The sequence below is a fragment of the Capsaspora owczarzaki genome (genome assembly GCF_000151315.2).
Source record: "Capsaspora owczarzaki ATCC 30864 unplaced genomic scaffold supercont2.4, whole genome shotgun sequence".
NCBI classification, from domain to species: domain Eukaryota; class Filasterea; order Ministeriida; family Capsasporidae; genus Capsaspora; species Capsaspora owczarzaki.
In genome coordinates, this window is record NW_011887295.1 from 1,433,987 (window position 1) to 1,458,811 (window position 24,825).

At 52.4% G+C, this 24,825-nt stretch overlaps 9 protein-coding genes across 9 annotated transcripts; 5 read left to right on the top strand and 4 right to left on the bottom strand.

Moving 5' to 3' along the window:
- Nucleotides 1–295: 295 nt before the first annotated feature.
- CAOG_08676 (hypothetical protein) lies at nt 296–2,552 on the bottom strand (the record flags this gene model as incomplete). The annotated part of the gene is made up of 7 exons (XM_011271985.1): nt 296–1,637; nt 1,725–1,796; nt 1,856–1,939; nt 2,025–2,108; nt 2,191–2,274; nt 2,350–2,433; nt 2,494–2,552. Coding segments are annotated over 7 exons (1,809 nt in total), but the record flags the coding sequence as incomplete, so codon positions are not given.
- An 868-nt stretch (nt 2,553–3,420) lies between these two features.
- On the bottom strand, nt 3,421–6,093 carry CAOG_03234 (hypothetical protein; the record flags this gene model as incomplete). The annotated part of the gene is made up of 2 exons (XM_004364016.2): nt 4,374–6,093; nt 3,421–4,317 (listed from the first exon to the last, which is right to left on the bottom strand). Exons 1-2 carry the CDS (start codon nt 5,961–5,963, stop codon nt 3,421–3,423), a joined length of 2,487 nt encoding a protein of 828 aa, XP_004364073.2. The 5' UTR covers nt 5,964–6,093.
- A 3,534-nt stretch (nt 6,094–9,627) lies between these two features.
- On the top strand, nt 9,628–10,887 carry CAOG_08677 (hypothetical protein; the record flags this gene model as incomplete). Its single annotated transcript, XM_011271986.1, has 4 exons — nt 9,628–10,204; nt 10,303–10,661; nt 10,743–10,853; nt 10,882–10,887. The coding sequence occupies 4 exons, from the start codon at nt 9,628–9,630 to the stop codon at nt 10,885–10,887; spliced, it is 1,053 nt and encodes a 350-aa protein (XP_011270288.1).
- A 1,234-nt stretch (nt 10,888–12,121) lies between these two features.
- Nucleotides 12,122–14,343, top strand: CAOG_03235 (Trip1-PA). Its single transcript, XM_004364017.2, has 7 exons — nt 12,122–12,145; nt 12,612–12,792; nt 13,004–13,216; nt 13,363–13,493; nt 13,615–13,815; nt 13,922–14,088; nt 14,186–14,343. The coding sequence occupies exons 1-7, from the start codon at nt 12,143–12,145 to the stop codon at nt 14,265–14,267; spliced, it is 978 nt and encodes a 325-aa protein (XP_004364074.2). The 5' UTR covers nt 12,122–12,142; the 3' UTR covers nt 14,268–14,343.
- Nucleotides 14,344–14,434: 91 nt separating this feature from the next.
- On the bottom strand, nt 14,435–16,962 carry CAOG_03236 (peptide N-myristoyltransferase 1). Its single transcript, XM_004364018.2, has 8 exons — nt 16,701–16,962; nt 16,185–16,287; nt 15,975–16,093; nt 15,672–15,880; nt 15,411–15,581; nt 15,010–15,289; nt 14,752–14,919; nt 14,435–14,647 (listed from the first exon to the last, which is right to left on the bottom strand). The coding sequence occupies exons 1-8, from the start codon at nt 16,941–16,943 to the stop codon at nt 14,489–14,491; spliced, it is 1,452 nt and encodes a 483-aa protein (XP_004364075.1). The 5' UTR covers nt 16,944–16,962; the 3' UTR covers nt 14,435–14,488.
- A 252-nt stretch (nt 16,963–17,214) lies between these two features.
- Nucleotides 17,215–20,627, top strand: CAOG_03237 (hypothetical protein). Its single transcript, XM_004364019.2, has 5 exons — nt 17,215–17,251; nt 17,678–19,620; nt 19,723–19,854; nt 19,963–20,181; nt 20,293–20,627. Exons 2-5 carry the CDS (start codon nt 17,686–17,688, stop codon nt 20,515–20,517), a joined length of 2,511 nt encoding a protein of 836 aa, XP_004364076.1. The 5' UTR covers nt 17,215–17,251; nt 17,678–17,685; the 3' UTR covers nt 20,518–20,627.
- A 329-nt stretch (nt 20,628–20,956) lies between these two features.
- On the top strand, nt 20,957–22,484 carry CAOG_03238 (hydroxyacylglutathione hydrolase). The gene is made up of 2 exons (XM_004364020.2): nt 20,957–21,274; nt 21,384–22,484. Exons 1-2 carry the CDS (start codon nt 21,244–21,246, stop codon nt 22,229–22,231), a joined length of 879 nt encoding a protein of 292 aa, XP_004364077.1. The 5' UTR covers nt 20,957–21,243; the 3' UTR covers nt 22,232–22,484.
- On the bottom strand, nt 22,352–23,467 carry CAOG_03239 (RNA polymerase II subunit). Its single transcript, XM_004364021.2, has 3 exons — nt 23,368–23,467; nt 22,763–23,027; nt 22,352–22,657 (listed from the first exon to the last, which is right to left on the bottom strand). Exons 1-3 carry the CDS (start codon nt 23,418–23,420, stop codon nt 22,610–22,612), a joined length of 366 nt encoding a protein of 121 aa, XP_004364078.1. The 5' UTR covers nt 23,421–23,467; the 3' UTR covers nt 22,352–22,609.
- A 46-nt stretch (nt 23,468–23,513) lies between these two features.
- Nucleotides 23,514–24,793, top strand: CAOG_03240 (ribosomal protein L27a). Its single transcript, XM_004364022.2, has 3 exons — nt 23,514–23,550; nt 23,993–24,056; nt 24,234–24,793. The coding sequence occupies exons 1-3, from the start codon at nt 23,548–23,550 to the stop codon at nt 24,614–24,616; spliced, it is 450 nt and encodes a 149-aa protein (XP_004364079.1). The 5' UTR covers nt 23,514–23,547; the 3' UTR covers nt 24,617–24,793.
- The last annotated feature ends 32 nt before the right edge of the window (nt 24,794–24,825 follow it).

Consider the following 24,825-nt stretch of genomic DNA (forward strand, 5'->3'; position numbering starts at 1 on the left):
TGATGAAGGAGAGCCATTCATCGCGAACCAGCGTCCGTTGCGAATGATCACAACTCAGTTCCTTGTTTGGAAGGATGGCTGCAAGCACTGCAGGCTCAAGTTCAAACAGGCAGGCGTCTTGGACATCGCGAGCACATTCCGTGCAGCGCAGGTAGGTTTGCCAAGTAATACCAGTGTACCAGTACACGGTCAAATCTTCAACAACGCCAGCAAGCACATCGAGGAGATTCCCTGGAGAAGCGCCGCGCACAACAATAACCAGATCAACCACATCCTCTTGGGTGCGATGATGGACCTGAATGAGAGCTCGATGCTGGTTTCTGCTGACGAGCACACAATCTCGCCAGGGGGTCATGTTGAACTCGAGGTGGTGCAGCCGGGCAATAACTCGCGAGAAGAAACCAGTGGGCATGAAGGCTGTCCGCATCACGAGTGTAGCCTCATGTGGCTCGTCCTTGTGAGGATTGGCGGACCATGCACTGCTCTCGGGCTGTCCACCAGGCAGAAAAGAAGGCACAAGGTAGCGGGCTTCGGTTGTTCCAGCGTCAGCGAGCGGATACAGGAGTTCGTATCGTTGAAGTAGAACGAGGAGCTGATCACACACAGCCGGATCCAAGTTCCTCCAAACGTGTGCAAGCAGATCAGCGCGAGCCAGAATGCCCTTCTTGACCCATTTGTGCCTCTGAGTGATCACGCCAGTCAACACGGTCGTGGTAAACCACTGTGGATTTATAATGACGAGATCTTGATCATTGGCGGGCATCTGCACTAGAGTTTTGGAAACAGAGGCAGGATCAACCTGCTCCGTCCGATGAAAAACCACCCACCCTTGATAACGCAGGCGTTGCATGAACTCGTCAACTCCGATCCGAGAAAGCCGGCAATGCTTCTCGCCGAGATCGACAACGTCACTCCAGCGCAAGAGCGGCGGCTTCTTGTCAGCTTCCATCTGTTTTGCTAGATCGCGCAGCTGATCTCGAAACTGCAGATAGCGCCCGTCGACATACGAATTATAGAATGGCATGGCTCGCCCGGACTGGGTCACTGCTGTTTTGAGCTCCGGCATGGTCGGGGCACCTGCAGCAGTCCTCGCGTTAATGTAAACAGTCGAGCGAATGTTGAAAGTGGTGTGCGTGTTCTTGAAGAAACAAAGCAGTTCTTCTAGATTCCCTTGCTGCTCCTGTTGTCGCTGCGGAGTGTAGGATTGGTCATCAATGTGAGTGCCGACAAGAATGACATCGGCGTTGGGAACTCGAGAAAGCAAGCTGCGTAGCCAGAAAGCCAGACGCGAATTGCGAGAAATGGTTTCGCAAACGTCGAATAGAACCAAGTATATGGTACGTTCGCCAAGGAAGAACTGGTGCGAAGCGAGGTACAGCTCTTGACCAGCAAAGTCCCAAATGTTGAGAATCATGGGCTCCTTTTGGTCGCGAAGAATTACAGAGGAAATGTCGATTCCGTCGGTTGAGGTGGTCTTGATCGTCTTGCTGCCCGCGAAAAATTTGACCACTGAATTGCGTTCATGCTGAGCAATGCCATGAACAAGAGATGTCTTCCCGACAGCAGGATCGCCCAGTAACACCACACGAACTTCTTGGCATCGAACGGAGTCGCATCGTCGTTGTTCGGGCATGAATCTGAATTGTGGTGAAATAGTACAATAAAAGACAGAATTGCAGTCACCCTGTGGTGCAAGAAAAATAGAACTAAAATGAATCACTTACATTGTGCATGATGGATGAGCACTCCGACGTAAAACGGCTTCCTCATAATACCCGATCTGATTATCACGCAAACTAACAAAATTTGTCGTAAACACATACTAGTATTGGCACTCAACACAGAAAATGCATACTTGAGGTCTCTCAGAGTTTTGTTTTCCGTTAGTGCCTCAGCAATCGCTTGCGCGCCAGCATCGCCAATCTCATTCGCGCCCAACCTGACAATCCCCATCAGTAAGCACGCTGAATGCCATCTGTAAAAAACTAGCCCTCGCATGCATCAATCAAAGTGACTTTGCTTACCCGAGTGCAGTCAGGGTCGTGTTCACTTGGAGTGCTTCCGCAATCGCCTGCGCTCCTGCTTGGCCAATCCGATTCCCACCCATACTGCACATCCGCCTCGATCAGTGAGCTCTCCGAATGCCATTTGATGGATTACCCACTCATCATTCAAAGTGAGATGTTTTACAAGAGCGTAGTAATTGTCGTGTTCACTTTGAGTGCTTCAGCCATCGCCCTCGCTCCAGCATTGCCAATGTTATTCTGTACCAGACTGTCCACCCCCTCCATTGGTGAGCACTCTTTAAAAGACTCACTCTCATGTATTAGTCAAAATGCAATGCCTTACTAGAGCTCAGTCATCGTCTCGTTCGCTTTGAGTGCTTCAGCAATCGCCAGTGCTTCAGAGTCGCCAATCTGAATCTCATTCAAACTGTCACCATTTCATAAGTACAAACGCTGTCACACCTTCCAGTAAATTCAGTTATCTTACAAGAGCGATCCACTCGCATTCTTGACTTGGTCATACAACTCTCGTTGTCTCGGAGTCATTCTACTAAACTCCAGCATGGTTGACTGGAAATTCAGGCTAGAAGCGAAGCAGAGTGAACGCGCGACCTGCCAAGTTGTCGACTCGTTGCCACCGCGACTCCATGCTTCGCCCCATTCTCACTCTTTCACATCATCGCTTCAAACAGGAGCTTCAAACAGGAGCGAGTGCAGTTTCAAGTGGGACCGCCAAACGAGCCCAGCTGATCGCAGCACCAATCCTGATTGTCTCGCACCAGTTACCAATCAACACGCGCTCCAACTCGCCCCTCCACCGCCGAGCACAGCCTCCAAGCGACCTCAGGCACACTGGTTCGACGAGGCCATCAACGGGGTGCAAGCACAGCAACGAGCGCAAACCAACCGAGGAAGATGATCAGCAAAATTTTGGTTCAAAAAAAAAAAACAAGACTGAACTCGAGATCTCTTGACAACAACATAAACATGATGTTTCTCAGTTTCTGTCCATATCAGGAGGTGCAACTCCATCCATATTGTGTTTTGAAGTGACTTCAAGCTCGAATCTCACCCAACCAAATCCTAAAAGAGGGAGCTGGAGCCCGGTTTGCACTGTCAGACTGCTCAAGCATTTGGCTCCTCTTTCTTCACGCTCTGCGCTGCAATGGATTTCAGTTGTCAGATCATAACACGAAAAGCTCCACATTTCTTCAAAATTTATCAGACACAAGCAGCTGCACTCTCGACGAGGAAATGGCTATTGTGCTAGTCGGGCTAGAGTAGTTCGGGTTCGCTAAAATGTCACTTCTTTCTGATCAAAGATTGTATTTTACAGAATCAGTCCTTCAAAAAAAACCATGAAGAAGGGGGTGTTAAGCAAGTTCAATGCTGAAACCATGATATGATGCCACCACTACTTGTCGGAGCGGAAGGACGCACCGAGACGGTTGTGCACGAGCGTAACGTGCCGACGAAGGCTGCCTGCTTGGGTGAACTGTCGCGGGCAGTAAGCGCAGCGCCTGTCGTTGGCACGGAACCAGGCTTCGGTGAACATCCCAACGTCAATCCACTCGCCATTGTGTGTCTCCATTGCCGCTGCAATCAGACCAGGGCGGCCGCTCTGGAGCTGCTTGGCAGAGAGCGGGGCTCGCGACGAGTCGCTCGATCCTGGCGACAAGCTGCCAGACGCCCGTTGATCGTCGCCGTCATTGCTGTTGCGACGCGCGGCATGCTGGTACTCGTGCTCGGAGCCGCCATCTGACTGTGGCGAGAAGGTGTCATAGTGAGGCTGAGGGGGACGCGGGACGCTTTCCTTCTCGACGTCCTTTGCGTCCATAGCGTCCTTTTCGTCCTGCTTGTCGTCGTCGTGGTCGTGGTCGGCACCGTTGGTCGAGCGGTGGGACGTGGGTGGTACGAGTGGACTGGGGACGGTTTGAGAGACTGGGAAGCGGCAGCCGCTGGGCGGTGGCATGACATAGCGCACGTCAATCACAAACTCTGTCGCGTCGTCTTCCCGCGGTGTCTCTGTGCCTGTTGGCACAAGCTCGTCGTCGTCGTCATCTTCTTTATCGTGGTCGTCTCCAGGCTCGCTCTCGGAGGAAGAAACTGGAAGATGGTCTTGGTCGGAAGGTGTGTCCAAACGAACGCGGCGGGTGGCGCGGGGAGAAGGCAGCGGCGACCCTGATCGCTTGAGACCTGCGCTGCTGGGAGGCGACGGTGGTGAGCCAACCACGTCCGACAAGCCGGTTGGCATCGGGATGGCCGAAGGAGTGTGCAACGGCTGCTGCTGCTGCTGCTGCTGCTGCTGCTGCTGCTGCTGCTGAGCAGGGGGGATTGGGTGGGTTGTGGGTATGGGATGTACCGCACCTGAGGTTGAGGTTGTGGCTGTTGTGGCTGTTGTGGCTGTTGTTGTTGTTGTTGTTGTGGCTGTTGTGCCTGTTGTTGTTGCAGTTGTTGTTGTTGTTGCAGTTGTTGGTACTGGAAAGAGACAGGCTGGTCGGTCGCGTGCTGCATCTGTTGTTGCTCAAAGTGAACATTGAGCTGACCATACGGTTGCGGGACAATAAGCAGCTCCGGCTGCGACTGCATTTGCTGAGGGTGTTGGAGCTGTTGGAGTTGCTGAAATTGGTGCTGGTGTTGCATCCCCTGCATGATGTATTGCGATTGTTCAGGGAGTGATTGCTGCATCGGCTGTTGCTGGTGGTATTGTACTGTCTGAAATTGTTGCTGCTGGAGCAGCTGCTGGTGGTGCAGTGGTTGCTGTTGCTGTTGCATTTGTTGTTGCTGTTGCATCTGTTGCTGTTGCATCTGCTGCAGCTGCTGTATTTGCACAAACTGCTGCTGCTGCTGCTGCTGAACACTGGGATCGTAAGGAATCAGCGGTGCTGGGGCGAACGGGTTGGACGCATTGTACATTGCTTGATGATACTGGGGTTGGCCGAGCATCATGCCATCAAGATTCCGCGGAGCGGAAGAGCCGTCCCAATTTACGACCAAACCCAGGTTCGGTGCTCCTCCCTGCTGTACGCTCGACAATGGTGCTGCCTCGAACATAATTCTGGTTGGTGCAGGGGGTGATGGTCGCTGCTGCGGTTGCTGGAGTTGGCCCAAGCCATTTGCCTGACTCCATGATTGATCCAGAACTGGTTGGTTCATGCTCGCATGGACAGGCACTGCCACCGATGCGTTTGCAACGCTCGTCATTGTATGCATAGCAGTGCTCGGGCCCATGACTCCAAGCTGAGCGCCATCGTGCTGCGGTCGAGAAGGGTTTGCCCGCGAAACGTGCTGATATGACGCATTGTTACTCCCGAGGAAGCCTGCGTCGCGACCGGCATCGTAAGCCTCGTTGCTGAACGAGTTGAGTCTGCTCGGGCCGTCGTAGCTGCTGTTGAGGGTGGTGGACGACGAGGTTGTGGCTGCTGCTGTTGCCGTGGCGGTGGTGGTGGTACTGGTGCTTGAAGGGAAGTTCGCATTGCGCAGCGTTTCCGCGCCCTGCAGCTGACGCATGTACTGCGCACTGCCGTTGTTGTTGTTGTTGTTGTTGTTGTTGTTGTTGTGGTGCTGGTCACTCAAGGAACTCACGCTGCCACATACGTGCGCAAGCGACAGCAGGGCGTCGATAGGAGGTGCGACCTGCGACAAGGTGTTGTTGCTGGTGCAAAGGGGCTGGACCAATCGCTCGGCACTGGCGCGCGAGGCCAACCCGGCAGTGGCACACGACGACTCGACCGAGGCAATGGACGACGCCGACGAGACCGATGCGATGGACGAGGCTGACGACGACGTGCACGACATGGACGATGCCGTGGACGACGCGGACGACCGCGACGGCGATGGTCGTGGTTGCTGCGTGTGCGACAATGCTACCGTCGATGACTCAAACCGCGGTCGTGTGCTTGCAATCACTCCAGTCAGTGGTAGGCGTCCCATGGCTCTGAGCTCGGTCTGGTACATGCAGTGTTTTTTCCCTACGCGCGGTATCCGTTGCTCAGGGGGGCTGTGGTCGCGCTGCACACTTTGTGGGAGCGGGGGGCGCGATCAACAACCAAAATAAAGGTAAAATCCAAAAAAAAAAAAAAAAAATACAAAAACAAAAAAACACAGGAAAAAATAATAAAAAATAATAAAAAGGCGACCAATGAGAAAGTGCTCGGTTTTCAGATTGTTCGAAACGTTTTGGGTTGCAGAAATAAAAAGACCGAGACGCCGTTCGCAGAGCCGCTGCCGTCAGGCAAAAGTGGGGCGCAAATCGAGCAGACGATGCTGGTTGAAAAATCCAGCTGGTTGGGGAGGAAGCGAAACGGGGGGACGAGGTGGAAGCGCAAAAACCCGAAACCGAGGCAAGTTGTGGGATCGGCGCCAATCAAAACACAGCAGAAGCGAGGCAGTGGAAAAAGGAAAGAAAAAAAAAAGTCGCGGTTTGTTCTGGGCAAAATGGATGAATCAAGTGACCGAGGCAACCGAGGAGGCTTGGGAGGACAGAGGGCCGCGTTGAGTGCGTCGGTGGTGCGCGGTGCCTTTCCAAAGACTAAGAGTAGCGGCCAAACAACAAATAGAAAGAAAGAAAGAAAAAAAGATAGTGTCAATTTAGTTGGGTTTCGTGACCAAACAACAAAAAGAACAAGGAAGAAAAAAAAAACTGACTTATAGTTGTACTCAAACAGAAAAAAACAAAAAAACGAAAATGAGGAATGGGAACAAAAACCATTGCAGCGTTTGGACTTTGAAAATAAAGGAAGCGACGGAACGGATGCTCAGAGAACTGTGGCTGTGGAAGCGACACAGCCTGCGCACAACAGGTGGATGAAAAAGAGGGGTGGACATGCTAGCAGAAGAGGCAAGGAGGGAGAAAAGTCAACTTCGGATTCGTGTAATACAGTTAGCCGAGATCAGGAGTTGCGAATGCGTGTGCGAACAACAAATTTTTCCAAAAAAAAAAAAAAAAAAAAAAAAAAGCACCGCTCGTCCCAACACGCCTGACTGCGCCGTGTAACTGTAAGAGTTTGACTTGCATACAACAACAAACACATGCAAGCAAGATTACACTCCAGATCAGCAGCTGTTGGTGTTTTGTTGGAGCCTGCAGCTAAAAAAAAAAAAAAAACAAGGCGGACGGATTGTTCGCCTGATTGCGCGGAGTTGTTTGGGTATTTTTGGCATTTTTTCTACTATTTTTTCTTGATCGAGATTTTTTGCTCGAGATAATTTGGGTATGGTGTGTGTGTGATTGTGTGCGTGTGTGTGTGTGTGTCTGGTTGTCCCACCAAACGTGAGGCGCCATATTTGGATTCGTGTGAGTTGGGATTGGTTCGTTCGTAACCATCATAAACAAAAGACGAGCAAACAAAGGCGTGCACACACACACAACACGAAATTTGCTTGATAGGCGACAGAGCCATGGTGGAGATTTGGCGGATTATGCTGGCGCAGACACAACCAGAACAACGAAAAAAAAAATCAACCGAGCGGCGGATGCTTGTTGAAAAACCGCCTCCAATCCTCCTCTGCCTGCTGCTCCATCCCCTTCACCGCCATCGGTTTGCCGCTGCCAATTAACAGACCTCGCTCCAGAGAACAGTCAAGCGCAGCAGTAACCGCAGCCACCCCTCTTCGCCCCGTTTCAAACAGCCATGGCTTGGGTGGTCCCGATTCTGCCTTGACGCCATTGGTGGAGACTTGTTTCTGTTATTTTTGTTTGTTTTTGTTTACACTTTGGGTTTTTTGGTTTAAATTTGAATTTTTACTTCAATTGTTTTGTGGATAATTCAGACAAAAAGCCACCATCACCGCGCATTCGTGTGTGACACGCAGAACACGCGACAGTGTGAGATGCATGCAGCCCTGGAGGATCGATCAAGCGACAGGACGACCACACAAACATCGAGAAGCGGCTCTTTTGCTTTGATTTCAAACTCGCGTGGCTCTCGCGCGACCCCCACTCCTCAACTCCTCCTCGTCCATCTAGGTGTGCTGTGGCATGTCGTCAACTTGCTCGCGTCGAACAACGAGAGAACCACCTTCACGCGGTCGGTCGCGTGGCGAGGCCTGCAATCGGCATTGGAGTGTGTCATGGGTGTCAGGCAAATTAACAAAAAAAATGATTTGAAAAACAAGACAAAAAAACCAGCGGTTTCCGGTTCGTTGTCGTGCTCGCCCCCTCCCCTCCCCCTGTCCCCGCCCCGCACCTTCGAACATGAGCCACTCTCGGACAGGCTTGGAGAGCCAGTGTGACCAGCAGGGTTGGCTGCGCAGTCATCCTAAAGGCACGGGACTGGCCTGGGTTTGGCACAATAACACGGCGAATCGAACTGACAAATCTGTCAGCCGACTTTTGTGATTTCGATTTTTCATTGTTGTTTTTGTTCGGTTTTTTTTTTTTTTTTTTTTTTGTTGTTGTTTTGTTTTGTTTTGTTTTGTTTTGGTTTTTGAGTTGAGTGTGAAACTTCAATCGCGTAGAGCTTGGATTCATGCTCATCCAGCTCCTCTGCTTCTATTTGTGATGCCAACACGAGCCGCAGTGCACTGAGCAATCGGACGACGCGAAGAGAGGTAAGAAAAAAAGGTTTGGGTCGGTTTTCTTGCGGGTTGCTGCGTTTCGCATCCTCGCGACAGTCGCTCTGCCCCAGCCAGTCAGCCAATCCCGCAATGTGCAGCTCGAGGATTGGTACTCCAATCGAAGCTGGCAATGTGAGTGGATGTTGCTCAGTGAACCGTGTCGCACAGATTCATCATGCAGTTGCCACTACCTCGTTGACCCGCGATCGATCGATGGATTGCCTTCCACTCCTTTTTTTACCGCTCGCGAGCGCTGCCCGCAAACGCGACTATCACGGTAGAATGGAAAGAGCCGTTCATACTATCATTATTGGGATGAACAAGCGAAGGAGCTGATGAGGCTGCAAGAAGCGTTTCGAATGGTTGCACCCCCCGACCCATATCTTGTTTTTGTTTTGTTTGGCTTTGACCTCTTCTTGTCTGATTGTCGGTGCTTGAAACCACGCGGCACTTCTGCAAGTGAACGTTTGACGAATACAACTAGGAGCGGTTACGACGAGATCGGAATTCCCATAGCACCCTAACGCAATTCACGCCGAGCTTCTGAGAATACGTGTGCGCACAGCTGGAGCAACAAGTAGCTGGGTTGGTCGGCGCCTCACCAGGCGACACCGCAGCGTAATGTCACTCTGCGTTGAATGCGCTAGTTTCAAAGGTGAATCCAAAGCGGAGTGAATCGCTCTTTTTGCGAAAGACCGAACGATCATGCAACCGTATTCTTGGTTGCTGAGACTTTTGCCTTGTGCGAGACACTGACTCTGTCCATCCAGAGCCAGTCGCGCTGACAATGTACATCAAGCTGGCTACTGGCGACGGCTTGAAGATCAGGTACCAGGACACGGGTGCGAGAGCCGTGGCACTACTGCGCCAATGCAAGCGATGCGCTCAACACCAGCAACAGCAGTAACGTGCAGTAAAGTCTCATGTCGAGGAAAAGAAAGAGCAAGAATGCTGAAACAAAAGAGGAGTCCTTTGATAATAGCATACAAAGGAACAAATGCAGTCCTTGTTCGAATCTCAGCTTTTTTTTTTTTTGGTTTTTCGAATTTTGCTTCCGCTTCCAATGTCCAACGACTCTGACGGTTCCAACGACCTTTATGGCTTCGACTCGGACAGCAGTGCTAGGAACATCGTTACCGATGACGACAGCGACGACGACTCAGCTGTGGGCTTTGACGATCGGGAGAGCGACGACGACACGCTGGACGAGCTCAACTATCGACGGCACCCAATGTACCGCGAGGACGCGCGATTCGGCTATGTCGGCATTCTTCATGAGCGCGATCCCGCGACAGACCCGTTGTGGAACAGCATCCGCGAGGCTGGCTTCGACCCGGAGGAGTGGGTGATTTCCATGCTAAAGTGCCAGCGACCGGTCCCGACCAAGCTGAAGCAGGGCTCTGCTGCTGCTGCTGCACACGAGTCTACTCCATCACAGTCAGAGCAGGCTCCCACGCCATGGGCGCTCGCAGTCGCAGAAGCCGCCAAAGCAGGCGTGCGGCCTGGCGCATCGTGCTCCATCTCAGAAGCGACGACCGCGCGTGCATCGTCCAGCTCGGGCTCCAGCTCCGGCGTCGAGACGGCCGATTCCAATCGAGCCCCTCTGTCTTTTTGGTGGGACATTTTTGATGGATCTCAAGGTAACCGATTGAACACAGCAACGCAATGCGACAACCAAAAAATAGCAAACGACTCACCTTCTCTGTTGCGCCTCACTCTGCTCGACAATCCATCCCAGACTTTCCCCTGGATGGCTTTATCCAAAACCACCCAGTGAACCGCGAGCCCGACTTTAATCCACTGGATGCGAGCCCCGAGTTTAACTGGGCAGTTGGACGTCGCCTGCTTCCTTCGTTCGTGGCATCCAAGTCGGCCGAGCGTGCGCGCTTCTCGCATCGAGGAGTCGCCATCGACACCAAGTCCCGATTTGTACGTCGCTGCCTGCGGCGTGCCGAGCGCAATGCTTCGAGCATTTTCATGGTCGATGAAGCCACAGCAACCTCGTGCTCAATCAACCAGTCCAACATCGACCGTCTCACGTTTCATGGAGACCTGCTGCGCGACCCGACACTGCAGATGGACTTGGTTGCGACTGATGTGCCTCTGAGCGCGAAACTCCGCTGGGGTGACTTAGATACCTATTTCGCTTCATTCTCTAGCGGGACTGGCAGTGAACAGACTGGCTGGGTGATGCACTCGCGCCGCTATACTCGGTATTTGAATGACATTGAGAGCCCGCTCATGACTGGCTCCATTATGGAGCTGTTTGACGCGCTGGAGACGATTCGAGTTGGTCGGTCCTACTCGCTGTCCACAGCCTTGAACTGGAATGACATAGACTGCAACGAATTTTATCCCCCCTCAGCTGTGTGGGTTATGCTGTTCCGATACTGGATTTTCGTCGAGCGTGTACGACCACCGAAAGACATCATTAAGCACTGTGCCACGACCAGCATTGACATGCTTCGGTACTGTTTAACTCACCACTACGAGGACATGCACGGTCTTCGCGAGGAACTGCTGGCGTGCTGGCTGAAGCAACACGTCAATCGCCGCAGACTGAATGCCTGGAATTGTGTCACGCTCGTCTTGGAGTGGTTGTACCCCGAGCGCAAGCCTGCGTCGTACGACTGCGTGCATCCGCCACGGCCCACGGGTCCGTCGATTTACGACAAGTTTGGCGTGACCGAGGAAGCTGAATGGGTCGGTTGCAGTGATCCTTTTTGGTACGATGCCGATTGGCTACAGAACGTGCCCGGGTGGGATATGGCACCTGTGCTTGAGTGGCTACCTGAACTTGGCCGGCAGAACTTCATTGCCAGACCGACAACGTACTTTTCGAATTGGCTCTACCAGTTTGAGCTTGCGAGCTTTCGTACTTTGCCTGCTTTCGGTGACAAATCTCGGTGGAATCCCGGCGATGCTCATCCATTTGTGGTGGCGGCGACTCGCCACTTGGTTGCGGGATGTCTGCTCGCGTGGGGACTCTCTCCTTTGAAATGCCTCGATTTCTGGCCACCATTAAATCATCGGTGGTCAAACGTCAAGCATCCCTATGACCGAGCACTTGAAAAGGAGTGGACTCGCTTGTCTGCCCGAGTGGAAGCAACCAACCGGGAAACTCTCAAGCAGATTCTGCAAATGGCCGAGCAAGCGCAACCTTTGAGACTTTCCTCGCTGTGCCGACTCAAGCTGTGGCGGCACGAAGGGAGCGAGGCAGCAGTTGCCAAAGCGCTTGGTGTCAGCAACATTGATGCGCTTCTTGGACTCGTCCCACCCGTCCCGCAGCCCGATCTTCGCGTCCCTGAGGATGTCGCGCAGTTTGTGTTGGACATGCCTCTTGCTCGTCATTTGCAGCGCGTTCCCGCCTATCATGAGATGAGTTGATTGTGGGTCTGGTTGTTTTGTGCGATTGTCGGCACAAATGTGGATCAAAGGTGCGCATCGAGCATTAAAAATGCGATCAGGATTTTAATACGAACTGTTGCAACTGCGGGCCGAGATCTCATTGGTCTTGTGTCACAGCTCGATGCAGCGGAAGAAAATAAAAGGCAGTCCACATTTTCCAGCCAAATCCAATGGTGAGCAAAGTTTGGTGTTTATTCTGCTTTCTTCTTCCCTCTTCTTCGCTCCCAATAGCCTGCCCGCGCTTTGCCATTCAATGTCGCTTCTTGCACTTGAGATACCATGCGATCGGGTCCTGTGCAGCCTCTCAGCAACGCTCCAGCCATTCGCCAATGCTGCTGGCCATCCCTATGCCTTCGCCGTTGGAGCACCACGCAATCCCCGCTCCACTCCACCCCCAAAACGCATTCACCATCTCAGGTTGAACAAGTGGACGACTCTTCTACACTGACCGAGCGAGTGTCCAGCGAAACCCCGTCCATCCCCAATCAGAAAAAAAAAAAAAAAAAAAAAAGATTGGAAAAAGCATTGAAAGCATGTGCGCCTTTTTTTTTTTTTTTTTTGTATGGGTTTTGCATTGCTGCTGACTTTTTTCTTTCTTTTTTTTCCTTTGTGCGTGCGTGTGTGTGTGTGCCTGTTCAGCGCCCAATCATCCTGCAGGGCCACGAGCGTTCGCTCACCCAGATCAAGTACAACAAGGAGGGCGACCTGCTCTTCTCGGTCTCCAAAGACAAGCTGGCCAACGTGTGGTTCTCGCACAACGGCGAGCGCCTCGGCACCTATGACGGCCACAACGGCACAGTCTGGTGCATCGATGTTGATTGTAAGTCTGCTCGAGTCATGGTGGGGGTGGTGCTTGCGAACGCAGAGACAGAAAAGGAGGTCGGGTTTTGCCAAAAAAAAAAAAAAAAAAAAAAAAAAAAAAAAAAAACACTTCCATCCTTTGGAAATCATTGCAGCAATATGTCGCAATACCAAAAGACGTGCGACTCATCATGCCAACCATCCTTGCTGGTATCGCTTGTCGCACTCAGATGCATCCAAGTATGTGCTTACGGGCTCTGCCGACCAATCGGCGCGCCTGTGGGAATGCCGAACTGGAAAGCAGCTCGTCAAGTTTGCCACCCCGACCTCCGTCCGTACCTGCGGCTTCTCTTACAGTGGCAAGACCATTTTCTACACGACAGACAACGTCATGGGCCACCCATGCCGAATTTTCTTCCACGACCTGAAGGATGAGCTTGCTCGTAAGTGTTGCGCTTTGGTTTGTCTTTTCTCCCCCCCCCCGAGTCCTTCTTGCGGCTCGTCCGCTGTCGTGGGTGGATGAAAGCTTTTGCTATGCTACGAGGAGGTGACTCACTGTGAGCGCTTTTTTTTTCCCCCTGTTGGACAGAGTCCACCGAGCCCAAGAAGATCATTGATTTGCCTGCCGGCAACAAGATCACCGCTGCCGTGTTTGGCCCTCTTGACAAGACTCTTATCACCGGACATGACGACGGCACCATCAACGTCTGGGATGTTGAGGTAGGACGGGAGGACCATGCGTGGTTTATTTTCGTTGTTTGCCGAGTTCTATTTGATTTTGTTGCTTGGAATTTTCTCTTTTCTCGCTTCCCTCACTGTTGTGTCCTGATGCTTTGTACAGACCGGCAAGATCATCAAGTCTTCTCAAGAGCATGAAAAGTACATTAATAGCATCCAGCTCAACGGCGACCAAACTTCGTTCGTTTCCGCCAGCAAAGACTCGACTGCCAAGCTTTTCGACACAGAGACCCTTGAGGTTTTGAAAACCTACAAGACCCCGACCAACGTCAACTCTGCCGCCATCTCCCCGTTGCGACCACACGTACGTTTCCTACTCTGCAGAGTCGCGGTTGGGCGTTTCTCTCCTGTGGCTCTTCAGATTCTTCTCTAACTTTGTTTTATCCCCCCTCCCTCTTGTTGTTTGCCAGGTTGTCCTTGGTGGTGGTCAAGAAGCTCGCGAGGTCACAACAACCTCCACTCGAGTCGGCAAGTTCGAGGTCCGCTTCTTCCATCTCATTTTTGAAGAGGAAATCGGCCGTGTCAAGGGCCATTTCGGTCCCATCAACACTGTTGCATTCCACCCAAGTGGCAAGAGGTAACAATTCGAATCGGGGTTTGCAAATTGTGCGTTGAAGCATTCGGCTAATGTTTTTTGTGTCGTCTTTTGAATTCGCTCTTGCAAACAACTCCAGCTTTGCCAGCGGTGGTGAGGATGGCTTCATTCGAGTCCATGCGTTCGATCCCGACTATTACGAGTTTGAGTTTGATTACTAAATGCTGTTTTTGAGGTCCTAGCTGTGCCTTCTCGTTCTTGTTTGTTGTAGTTTGCAATGAAAAATGCTTCAAGCCAGCTCTCTGCTTCATTTTTTTTTCTCTCTGCTCGTTGCAACGACCTGGCAAGCCAACGCGAGACGCACCAAAAGAAAGGCGCGAAAACAAACAAAGAAGCAAAAGGCTGTATTATGACCAGTGCAGCACATCCCCTCAATGCACCTCTACAACAAAACCAACGCGAGCTCGCTGGGCTGGACTTCGGGGCACTTGAGGTTGTAAAAGTAGTAGCGAAGCTGGCCATCGCCGATGCCGAACTTGAGGTTTTCAAAGACTGGTGCATTTTGCATGAGATCGAGGGCGTTGAAAACATCAAACTCCTCCTGCAGAATGACCAATAGAAATTAGCACAAGCGCGAGTGGCAGAGAACCAAAAGAAGAGGGAAAAAAAAAAGCTCAGCGTTCAACAAATCGTCAAACTCCTTACGTTCTTTGCGAGAATAAGAGCATCGCTCAAAAGCTGCTCGAACGGCACTGTGTTGGCAACAGTGTAGTAGCTGTATGCAGCCTTCAAGTTTGAGTAGTTGGGGTTGTTGACGATCGTTGAGGGAAGCGTGTACCAGCAGACGAGGTCGGTGATTTCATGCTTGGAGTTCTGTCGGTTTCACAATGACAACGTCAATGAGGAGGATGCCTTTTGTTGTTTTTCAAAAACAGTGCGCATGCCCGTCATGCACAAACGTACCTCGACAACATAGGTGCTGATGACATTGTTGCGCGGAAGGAACCAATGAACAAACTCCTCCTCAGTGTAGACGGTCTTGATGGCAAAACGCTCGAGATAGGTCGAGAGCACACGGAAGGCGGAGGGGACGTCCGCAGCCTTCATCAACCGCAACCCAGCAGTGGTGGGCTGCTCAGCGACCTTGTAGCGCTTGATAGTGCGCGCCAACGTCATGTTGCGCCCAAGATGGGAAAAGCCGATATCGATCAGCTTCTTGGGGTTGAGCGAGCGGTGCCAGTAGCTGAAGGAGGGTGAGGATCATCCAAATCGGAGGGGGAGGGGATTCGGTTAGAAAATTAAGCATCACCAAAAAAGGAACGGGGAAATCCAAGATCCAAGACTTCCAAGCATGTAAAACCTACCGGCAAGTGCTGAACGGCTTGGGCAGAACGACGCCCGCCGTGTACACGGCTTGGAACAGACCCTGGAGGTGGACTCGACGGGTAATCTCCTTGATGAGAACCGGTGCAAGGCGCTTCGTGCGCAGCTTCTTGTGGACGCAAAGGAAGTTGATTTCAACGAGCGGCTGGACGCTGTGGCATGCATGGATCATGGATGGAGCATGTGAGTCGCCATATCCAAAACAACCCAACAACAATGCCCGACGCTCAACGTGTTCTTACCGGTCCTTGACCTTGAGCGTCGCGGGGATGGCCGAGATGAAGGCAACAAGCTTGCGGCTCTTCGAAGCACGAACACCGGCGTGCCAGATGGGCTTCCAGCCCGGAGGGAGCAGGGCCCATCGCAAGAACTCGCGAGAGTAGTCAAAGCGGAACATGTTGTCGTCATCTTCCACGTAGTTTTCATTGAGAAGATTGTACAACTCGGACAACTATGGGCGGGTTGCAAGTCAGTCGCCAGTTTCGCAGGCCGTGTCAATTTCCAACCACGCTCAATCAAGTCTCAAAGTCGCAATCGTTGTTTACCTGGTCCTCCTTCAGCAAGTCCAACGTCACCCACTCAAAGTCAGCAGGGATTGGGTAGGGCTCTTGGCGGATGTTTGCATTGTCGGGCTCGATGGGCTCGACCGCGTCCGAGCTTTGGTCTGCCAGAAGAACCAGGGGGGGGGGAAAAAAAAAAGTCACTATCAGCACACATGTGCACAATGATTTTCAATGGTTGGTCATTGCGTTTACCGTATTGCAGCACTGGCTGGGTCTTCCAGAACTTGTGCTCCTTGTCCTGCTCCTTTGCTTTGCCCTTTCCGTCGAGATTGAGCAATTGGATCATTGCAGCGAGCTAAAAACCAACCCAACAAACCCAAGCAAAACAAAAAGCACGAATAATTGGTGAGTATTTCTATGCTCGGCGGGGTTGGCCTTCGGACCGAGCTTGTGCGTATGTGGCAGTGTCGCGTAGTATGGTCGAAAACGCGTTCATTTCTGCAGTAACAACCCGTCCCTTCGCTCCAATGCGCCAAGTCCAGAACTAACTGCATTTCGTGTCTTGGCTACCAATTCGTGAGCCTCTTCTCGCTTTTTCTCAGCGACGTGAGTGGGACGTTGCCTCAAGCCAGGCGCAGGGGGAAGCGAGGGCGAGATCTCAACAAAAGCGACAAAGCCAGAGTGCTTCTGAATGCTGGTGATTGGGAGAGAGAGAGAGAGAGAGCGCGGGGTCTGAGGTCTGTCAAGAACGCGTTCCATGTCGTGTACCTGATCCTGGGAGAGGTTGGCGAGGGACGACGGCTGGGTGGCTGCCTGCTCGGCGCTCATCGGCGGGTGCTCGGCGGCTTGGGCGACAGCGTCAGCAACAGCAGCCTTCACAGCGTCCGACGACGACGACGATGCAGTTGAAGATGATGATGACGATGATGCTGAAGTCGAGGCGCCAGTTGAGGTCGAGGCCAAGTGAGGCACGCTGCCAACGGTCGGCAGCTCTTCCTTCTGGTCGCTCATTGACAGAAGAAAGAAAAAAAGATAGAATGACATCCCCAACATTGTGCTACATTCATTGAATTATGATCAGTATGATAATAACATCAATGACGTGAATGGGTTGGTTGGTCCGTTGGTTGGTGGGTTCTGAACTGGAAACGACTTCACTTGACGTTTGCTCGGCTTTTCGTTCTGCTTCGTTGATCATCCAGGCGACCTGTAACTTTATGATGTGAAGATGTTGTATGCTTGCTGTAAATGCAGTCAGTCTCCTTTTTTTTTTTTTTCACCTCTTTCTTTTCGTTCGTTTCAAAACCAATTCACTAAGGGTGCGTTGCCAAAATTTTCAAATATCAACCAACCAACTTTCTTTTCAAAATCCGCCTTCATCATTACTGGTCAACCTCCACTTGGTCTTTGGCCACTGACCTGGGGGAAAATGCTCCGAATCGTGTGAGCGCGTGTTGAGACGCGAGCATGGGTGGAACGGGAACAGACGCAGACTGGCCGAAAGTGCCGCTTTGTTGAACGAGCCATCCGTTTGAAACTGTTTTGTTTCACTTTCGGGTTTTGTTGGGGCTGGTTTTCTATTGGGACTCCATTCCCGCCCCCTCCCCGACTTGACAGACGATACTGCTTGTGTTGTTTCATTCGGCCACTTGGTGTTTGCTTGGAGGGGTGGTGGTGGCGGTGGTGGTGATGCGCTGACATTTGTATCAAACTACAGACTGACTTCTGAAACAATACAAAAACAGTCCTTTCCATGAATTCAAATCCAGTCGAGCCGACTCTGGTGCCGGCCATCAGCAGTGGATCGGTATCGTACACGACAAGCGCTGCAGACCGCCCCAAGCTGTCCTTTTCAGGCGCGTCCGACTGCGGGGCCAAGATGGACGAGAAGTCGTTCAGCGTTTTCGACGACATTCCGCCAATTCTGACAACGGATGTTGCGCGCGAGTTTGCTACCATCATGAAAAACATTACAAGCACCAGCGAGGAATGGGAGCGCCGCGTCAATGCCTTGCGCATGATCCGAGGCTTGCTGAATGGCGGCGTCCTGCCGGAACAGCGCGAAGCCTGGATGCTCCACATGAAGCCGCTGGCAGACCCGTTCTGCGCCACCCTCCGGGATCTCCGCTCGGCAGTCATGCGTGAAGCGTGTATGACGCTCAGCCACATGGCAATGACCATGAAGGCGGAAATGTTTGCCGGCTCAACCATCCCAGAGCAGGCCGTTGTCAGTTTGCTCAAGTTGCTCTACACGGGCGTTCGTGTCATGAGCGACTCTGCCTACATGGGTCTCAAACAGCTGGTAACCCATGTCCAGGACCCCAAGGTGCTGACTCTCATTGTTGAGTGCGGTGCCACAAGCAAATCGGCCGTCGCACGCCACCGCGCGGTCGAGTATCTCGGTATTGTTCTCGCAGTTTGGGAGCAGTCGCGCTTCGAAAAGCAGCAACCAGCAATCGAATCGTGCATTTTGAAGGCCATCCGTGATGCGGATCCCAATGCCCGCTCAGCGGCGCGCCGTGCCTTTGTCGCCTACGAAACCCGCTTTGCCTCTGCCGCAGCTGCCGCGATGAAGGGCATGGATGGCGCTCAAATCAAGCTGTTGAATGAAGAGCGCGCCAAAGCGAATGGAACTGCGCCCGCCAGCACACCCTCAACTGAGCGACGAGCTTCTGCAGCGGTTCATCGCGCACCATCCATCACCAAGAGTGCCAGCTCTAGTAGCAGTAGCTCTAGCAGCAGTTCTGGTGCTGCCACTGCGACCTCGACTGCCTCCACAGCAACTGCAGCATCGGCGCAAACCGCGTCCACTTCAACTTTTGCCACGCCTGTTTCGAGCAAGATTCGCGCCAGTAGCATTACTCCTGCGGCCTCGTCCCAATCGAATGGAGGATTTGCAAGCTCGTCGAGCTCTCTGAAGGCCACACGGGTTGTCAAAGCCGTGCCGACTGGAACATCCACTCCTGCACCAGCTCCAGTGACTACGACCCCTTCCATCTCCAGCTCGAGCTCGAGCTCGAGCTCCACAACAGCTGCTCGACGCACGTCGGCCAAACCCTCTAGCATTCCTACAGGCATCCCTGCTGCGGCACGCCCACCGTCAGTTTCCGAATACACAACGAGCGCTGCTCCGCCGTTAGTTGTTGGCTTTGCTCAGCCTGCTGCTCGTGTTATTGTTCAAGCGCCAGTGCCCGCGCCAGTCCCAGCGCCAGCGCCGATTGCTGCTGCTGCTGCTGCTGCTGCTGCTGCTGCTATTGCTGCTGTCGCTGCTGCACCATTGGTCGCCCAGTCCACTCCCACCGCGAACATAATCCCGAGTGCACCGCTTGCGAGCGCGCCTGCTGTTGTTGTTGTTGCGCCTTTGCCAGAAGCACCGTTGCCAGAAGCACCCCAGCCACCCCCGAACGAAAATAGCGAGCCAAACAAACCCGCCGTTAGCTTCCCCACACTCACCATCAAGCCTGTGCTGACTGCGCCCGTTTTTGATCAGCCGCAAGTCCCTGCTACACCGCTGACAATGATGGCATTCGAGCTTCCAGCGCTTGTTCCGCGCGAGCCAAGTGCACGTGACACTCTTCAAGCCAGTGCATCCGAGTTTGACTGGACGGCGCCCGAGTCTGCAGAAGTTGCTCTTTCGCAGATTACCGCATGTATGGAAGTTCTTCGTGGCGAACAGAGCAATAATGAGGTACGCGCTATGTTGCGGTGTTGTTACTCGCAAGTCAAGACGAGTTCGATGGCTGATTTCTCACATGTCTCTCATTGATGTCCCCACTTTAATCTACTCTAGACGGTTGCCATCGCTGCGCTGAAGATCATGACCGAGAACACTGTTTTCTTTGGCCTCGGATTGGAACTGTTCTTCATCCGTGACGCAGCCCTTCTCTGCTTCAAGTTGATTGACAGTGTCAACTACCGAGAGGTGCGCGTCCGTTGGCGGGGAGGTGGAACGATTTCTGTTGAATCGTTGAAGCCAGTCTTGCTAACTCTCTGCAATTTCGTTCTCGTTGCCATTTTGCGATCAAAACAGCGTTCCAACGTTGCGGAAGAATGTGTGCAGCAATTGCTGTTGCTGGTACCAGCCTCGGAACAGCAGTCGCTTCTGGATGACCTCGTGAAGGAGCAACAGCCGCCACTTTCGACCTCAGCAGTGCTGCTCATGCTCAAGCTGCAAGCGCAGTATGTTACTGGACTTTCCGTCGAGCAGGTCGCCCAGTTGGCCCCACAGCTCATTTCACGCCTCGTCTGGGTAAGTCGTTGCACTGCTCTGCATTCGTCACAAACAAAGAAACAAGCAAGCGAACGTCATCCTGCCAACTCCCGCTATTGTTTCCTTTTTTTTCTTGTCTGGTACCGATAGGGCTACAAGCACTCTGCTGCAGAGGTTCGCAAAACGGTCGTTTTCCAAATTGTCGAGCTCCATGCCCAGCTCGGCCAGGAAGGGCTCGCACCGCTGTTTGCACAGCTCAACTCGATGCAGCTTCGTCTTTTGCAAGTCTATCTCGATCGTGCAAAGAACGCCGCGCCTGCCTCTGCGTTGTCGGACAGCGTCAGCTGCCCACCTGCACCCTCGGTGACTGTGTAAAGCCACAGCCAATCGTCAAGATTCCAGTTATTGAATAGTGTTGAATAGTGTTGAACAGTGTTGGGTCTCGCATGAACCTGCAGCTCCTAGCTCGTACCCAGAACGAAAGAATGAATAGTTTTTTGTTTTTGTTTGTTTTTTGTTTGTTTTTTGTTTTTTTGCTGTAGAAAACAAATGAAGGCTGAAGCAGTCCGAAGATGTAGCAAGCATTGCACACCAATCAACGTGCATGCAGTGATCAAGTGCGGGTGAGCGTGTGTGGATTGGAGCAAAAAGGAGCAACGATGCGGCTGCGTTGAATGCGCTTGTTTCAAAGGTGGATTTCAAAGCGGAGTGAATCGCTCTTTTTGCGAAATGACAGAACTATCATGCAAAGAAACCCCAAAGGTCATATTCTTTGTTGCTGAGACTGTTGTCGTTGTTCAAGCTCAGTCCATGCTCGTGTCGCGAATTGCCTCCGCCTGTCCTTCACGAATCGCTGCTTTTGTGACGCTGGTTGCCGCTCTAGCGCCGACGTTTTCATCTCCAGTCCGAACTCTGACTGCGCACTCTTCTCATCCGCTGTGCTTTGCTCAAGCTCAGCATCATCTGCAGGCTCGCTCCTTCCATCCATCCTCCGCTGCGTCGCCGCCTGCCACTACGCCGGGCTCCTCCTCCTCATCCACTGCCGCCGCCCGCCTGCCTTCCCATTCACACCAGACGCAGTCGTCTCACTTTGCAAACACGATGCAAATCCACACCGTCCCGATTCTCGAAGGTGGCGCTTGGCTTGAATAATCGCCGTGCCGCGCGTTTGTGATGATGACCAACCTCACCTATCGCCACGTCGGATTGCATTTTTTTTCTCTCTCTCTTTTTTGCAACAGACAACTACAGCTACATTATCGTAGATCCAAGCTCGCATGCGGTGGCCGTCGTCGATCCGGCAGAGCCCGAAAAGGTCATTCACGCGCTCAAGCAGCTTCCCAAATCGGACGCGCTCAACCTGGTCGCTGTGATCAACACACATCACCACTGGGACCATGCTGGAGAGAACGTCAAGTTCCTTGAGCTGGCTGCTACTGAATTGAATGCTCAGGGCGTGAATGTTTATGGCGGCGACGATCGCGTGCCGAAACTCACGCACAAGGTCACCCATGGCGAAACGTTCACTCTTGGAAGCATCAAGTTCACCGCGCTTGCCACGCCGTGCCATACCACGGGCAGCATCTCATTCCGAGCACAGAGTCCCGATGGCGCGGTTGACCGCGTCGTCTCGGACGAATCGCACAAGCCAGGGAAGTGGTCGTATGTGGAGACGGATGTCGTCTTCACCGGAGACACGCTCTTTGTTGCTGGATGCGGCAAGTTCTTTGAGGGCTCTGCGGCAAACATGCACCATTCGCTCATTGATGTGCTCGGAGCGCTGCCAGAGACGACGCGCGTGTATTGTGGCCACGAGTACACGGTCAGCAACCTGTACTTTGCACAGAGCGTTGACGGAGCCAACAGTGAAGTTACACGAGCACTGACCGATGCGCAAGCCCTCCGCGCAAAAGGTCTCCCGACCGTGCCTTCGTCCATTGGTCGCGAGCTCGCCATCAACCCATTCATGCGTGTTCGTGATCCAGCGTTCTGCGAGGCGCGAGCCAAGCTCGCTGGGGTAGCTTCCGATGCCATCACAATCATGGGTGAGCTGCGCGAAGCCAAGAATCGCTTCAAGCGCTCGACGTGAGTGCTTTTTTTTTTTTTTTTTGTTTTTGTTCGGTTATTTTTTGTGTGTGTGTTGTTGTTGTTCTTGTGCGACTGGTTTCAACACTAGTCTCGAGGCTTTGCTTGACTCTGTTCTGCAATGAAAGTGTATAGGATTGCTTGGTCCAGTACTGAATGTGCTTTGCACCAAAGTCCAACAATTTGCAGTACTCGGCGACAAATCGTTCCCAATCGTAGGGTTGCTTGTTGAAGTTGAAAAATAAAAGCATTCAGAGAAAAATGCTCAAGGTCCAAACAATGAAACCAACTGCAACCAGACAAGAAAAAAAAACCTTGTGCCACTCGCACACACATGACATAACGAAAACGACGAAAACCACTGCAGAACAACGAATGCTGCTCAAAAGTGCGATGCAGCTTGAGGATTTTGGTGATTATTCAGCTCGGTCTGCGATTCCGCCAATGCAATACAGCACAAAACGTGAGCATTCGAAGGAAGACACGTGCAGCATATATCTCAATGATGGATGCGCCAAACACAGGCCAAACTTACGCGGAATCGCTCTTCTAGCAGCGACATTTCCGATATCAAGTCGTTGAAAGCGCCCGAGACCGCCTCGATGGGTGAGTAGCCCTCGACCGTCAGTACTCGCAACACAAACTTGGACTGCAGTGGATGCGGGACGTGGTAGCCCGAGAAGAGCACCTTGGGATCGCGAAGCAGCTGGACGCGGAGCAGGTTGCCCAGTGTGTGGTCCTCCTTGTTGACTGTGATGACTGCGGCGGACGGGTTGCGCGAGTCTCTCACGCACACAATCCTGTTTTTGAGCGAGCAACACGTTTTGGGTGCAGTCGCAGGAGAACGTCAGAGAGAACCAGAGAGGCCAGCAGCAGCACAAAGACAACGGGTTGTCGTGCAATCGTTTTCGCTGGAGGACTTGTCGGCCGATTGCCCCCCTGCTCCCTCATCTCACGGCCTTCCCTTCGCCTGCTGACGTTGTGCTAGTGGATGAATCCGACTTGGCTAGAACACAGCTGCCTCGCTGACTGCTTGCGACCGATTTCAGCCAAAGCTCACCAACCCTCAACTCTCAACCCCAACTCTCCCCTTCACAGATCGCGGTCAACAAGAATACATTGGCCACCGGTTTGCCTCACTTTCGCTCATCTGGACCAAGGACCATGGTCTCAAACGGGTCTGGCGCGTTCATGGTGAAAGTCTGATTTGTGGAGAGAGAGACTGAACATTGAAAAGCCCGAATTGAAAAAAAAAAAATCGAAATAAGAATTCCGCATTCGGCCAGAGTGATCGCTCTCTCTTCTCTTGTTGGCCTAACGATGGTACGCTTTTGCTCCGCCACACTGCGCCTCATCCACCGCCCAGACCGACGCCTGCCCGCGCTAATCCGATGAACAACATGACTCTGTGACGGATTCATGCGCGAGTGGGATGAGAACAACCAGCGGAGCGGGGTGGATGGGCGAGAGAAGCCGGGGTGTTTGAGTTTGAGTTGGTTTGGAGAAAAGTCGGCGACTGTTTTAGCGATTTGCGCTCAACGCCGCTGCTCTCTCAGCCTCCACCTCGCTTGCAGCAGAGGCTTTGGGGTCTTGTTGTCTTTTCCGCCTGGGTTGTGCAGTAGGCGGAGACGCTGCAGCAGAACTCTAGCTTTGAGACGGAAACAAAAAGTGCAAAACTTTTTTTTCTACTTTTTTTTTCGCTCTTCTTTTTGAGCCTTGTCACTCACCTCGCCTTCTACCCCCTTGTGCGTGTCTCCTCATACAGACTGCCCGCCTGAAGAAGAACCGTAAGAAGCGCGGCCACGTCTCGGCCGGTCACGGTCGTGTTGGTAAGTTTCGTCCCCATTCAACAAAATGGCGGTTTTTTTATTCTTTTTTTTGTTTGAAAGCATGCTTTTTCTCGATTTTTTCGGATTTGCTTTTTCCCCTCTTGTCCCTTCTGTTTTTTGCTCACCAATCTCTCTCTCTCCTCTTCCTCTTCCTCTCCACCTTGTGAATCCATCCAGGCAAGCACCGCAAGCACCCTAGCGGTCGTGGTAACGCCGGTGGCCAGCACCACCACCGAATCCTTTTCGACAAGTTCCATCCCGGTTATTTCGGCAAGGTCGGTATGCGCTACTTCCACCACACCACCAACAAGGAGCACAGCCCTCTTGTCAACCTTGACAAGCTCTGGAGCCTTGTCAGCGAGCAGACTCGTGACAAGTACCTCACTGGCAAGACTGACGGCCCCGCGCCCGTCATCGACGCTGTCCGTGCTGGTTACTACAAGGTCACTGGCAAGGGTCTCCTCCCCAAGCGTCCCGTTATTGTCCGTGCCAAGTTCTTCTCGCGTCGCGCTGAGGAGAAGATCAAGGAGGTCGGTGGTGCCTGCGTCGTTGTTGCTTAAAACAACAACACCTCTCTGCTCCTGGTCGTCGTTTTGATTGTTTATCGTTGTTCTATCTCGACGCCGAAAAAAGCCATGATGGACCTCTGTCTTGTCTCTCGACGCTGTTGTTCAATTGTTAAACAATGAAGATGGTTGCTTCTTTTTTTAAAAAAAAAAAAAATGTCGATTCGTTTCGTTGTAGTGTCAGAGTTTGGTGTGTGTGAATG

Excerpts from the sequence above, each read along its gene's own strand:
- CAOG_03236 (XM_004364018.2), bottom strand. The coding sequence starts at position 16,943 with ATGAGCGACCAGAAGGAAGAGCTGCCGACCGTTGGCAGCGTGCCTCAC. Across the intron at positions 15,290-15,410 it reads AAGCCGTTCAGCACTTGCCG|CTACTGGCACCGCTCGCTCA; the intron begins GTAGGTTTTACA and ends ACCCTCCTTCAG. Across the intron at positions 14,920-15,009 it reads TCAGCACCTATGTTGTCGAG|AACTCCAAGCATGAAATCAC; the intron begins GTACGTTTGTGC and ends TGAAACCGACAG.
- CAOG_03235 (XM_004364017.2), top strand. Across the intron at positions 12,793-13,003 it reads CTGGTGCATCGATGTTGATT|ATGCATCCAAGTATGTGCTT; the intron begins GTAAGTCTGCTC and ends TGTCGCACTCAG. Across the intron at positions 13,816-13,921 it reads TCTCCCCGTTGCGACCACAC|GTTGTCCTTGGTGGTGGTCA; the intron begins GTACGTTTCCTA and ends GTTGTTTGCCAG.
- CAOG_03239 (XM_004364021.2), bottom strand. The coding sequence starts at position 23,420 with ATGAACGCGCCAGACCCGTTTGAGACCATGGTCCTTGGTCCAGATGAG. Across the intron at positions 23,028-23,367 it reads CTTGGTCCAGATGAGCGAAA|GATTGTGTGCGTGAGAGACT; the intron begins GTGAGGCAAACC and ends GCTCAAAAACAG. Across the intron at positions 22,658-22,762 it reads TGCTAGAAGAGCGATTCCGC|ACCGAGCTGAATAATCACCA; the intron begins GTAAGTTTGGCC and ends GCGGAATCGCAG.
- CAOG_03238 (XM_004364020.2), top strand. The coding sequence starts at position 21,244 with ATGCAAATCCACACCGTCCCGATTCTCGAAG. Across the intron at positions 21,275-21,383 it reads CACCGTCCCGATTCTCGAAG|ACAACTACAGCTACATTATC; the intron begins GTGGCGCTTGGC and ends TTTTTGCAACAG.
- CAOG_03240 (XM_004364022.2), top strand. Across the intron at positions 24,057-24,233 it reads GGCCGGTCACGGTCGTGTTG|GCAAGCACCGCAAGCACCCT; the intron begins GTAAGTTTCGTC and ends GAATCCATCCAG.
- CAOG_03237 (XM_004364019.2), top strand. The coding sequence starts at position 17,686 with ATGAATTCAAATCCAGTCGAGCCGACTCTGGTGCCGGCCATCAGCAGT. Across the intron at positions 19,621-19,722 it reads GCGAACAGAGCAATAATGAG|ACGGTTGCCATCGCTGCGCT; the intron begins GTACGCGCTATG and ends AATCTACTCTAG. Across the intron at positions 20,182-20,292 it reads TCATTTCACGCCTCGTCTGG|GGCTACAAGCACTCTGCTGC; the intron begins GTAAGTCGTTGC and ends TGGTACCGATAG.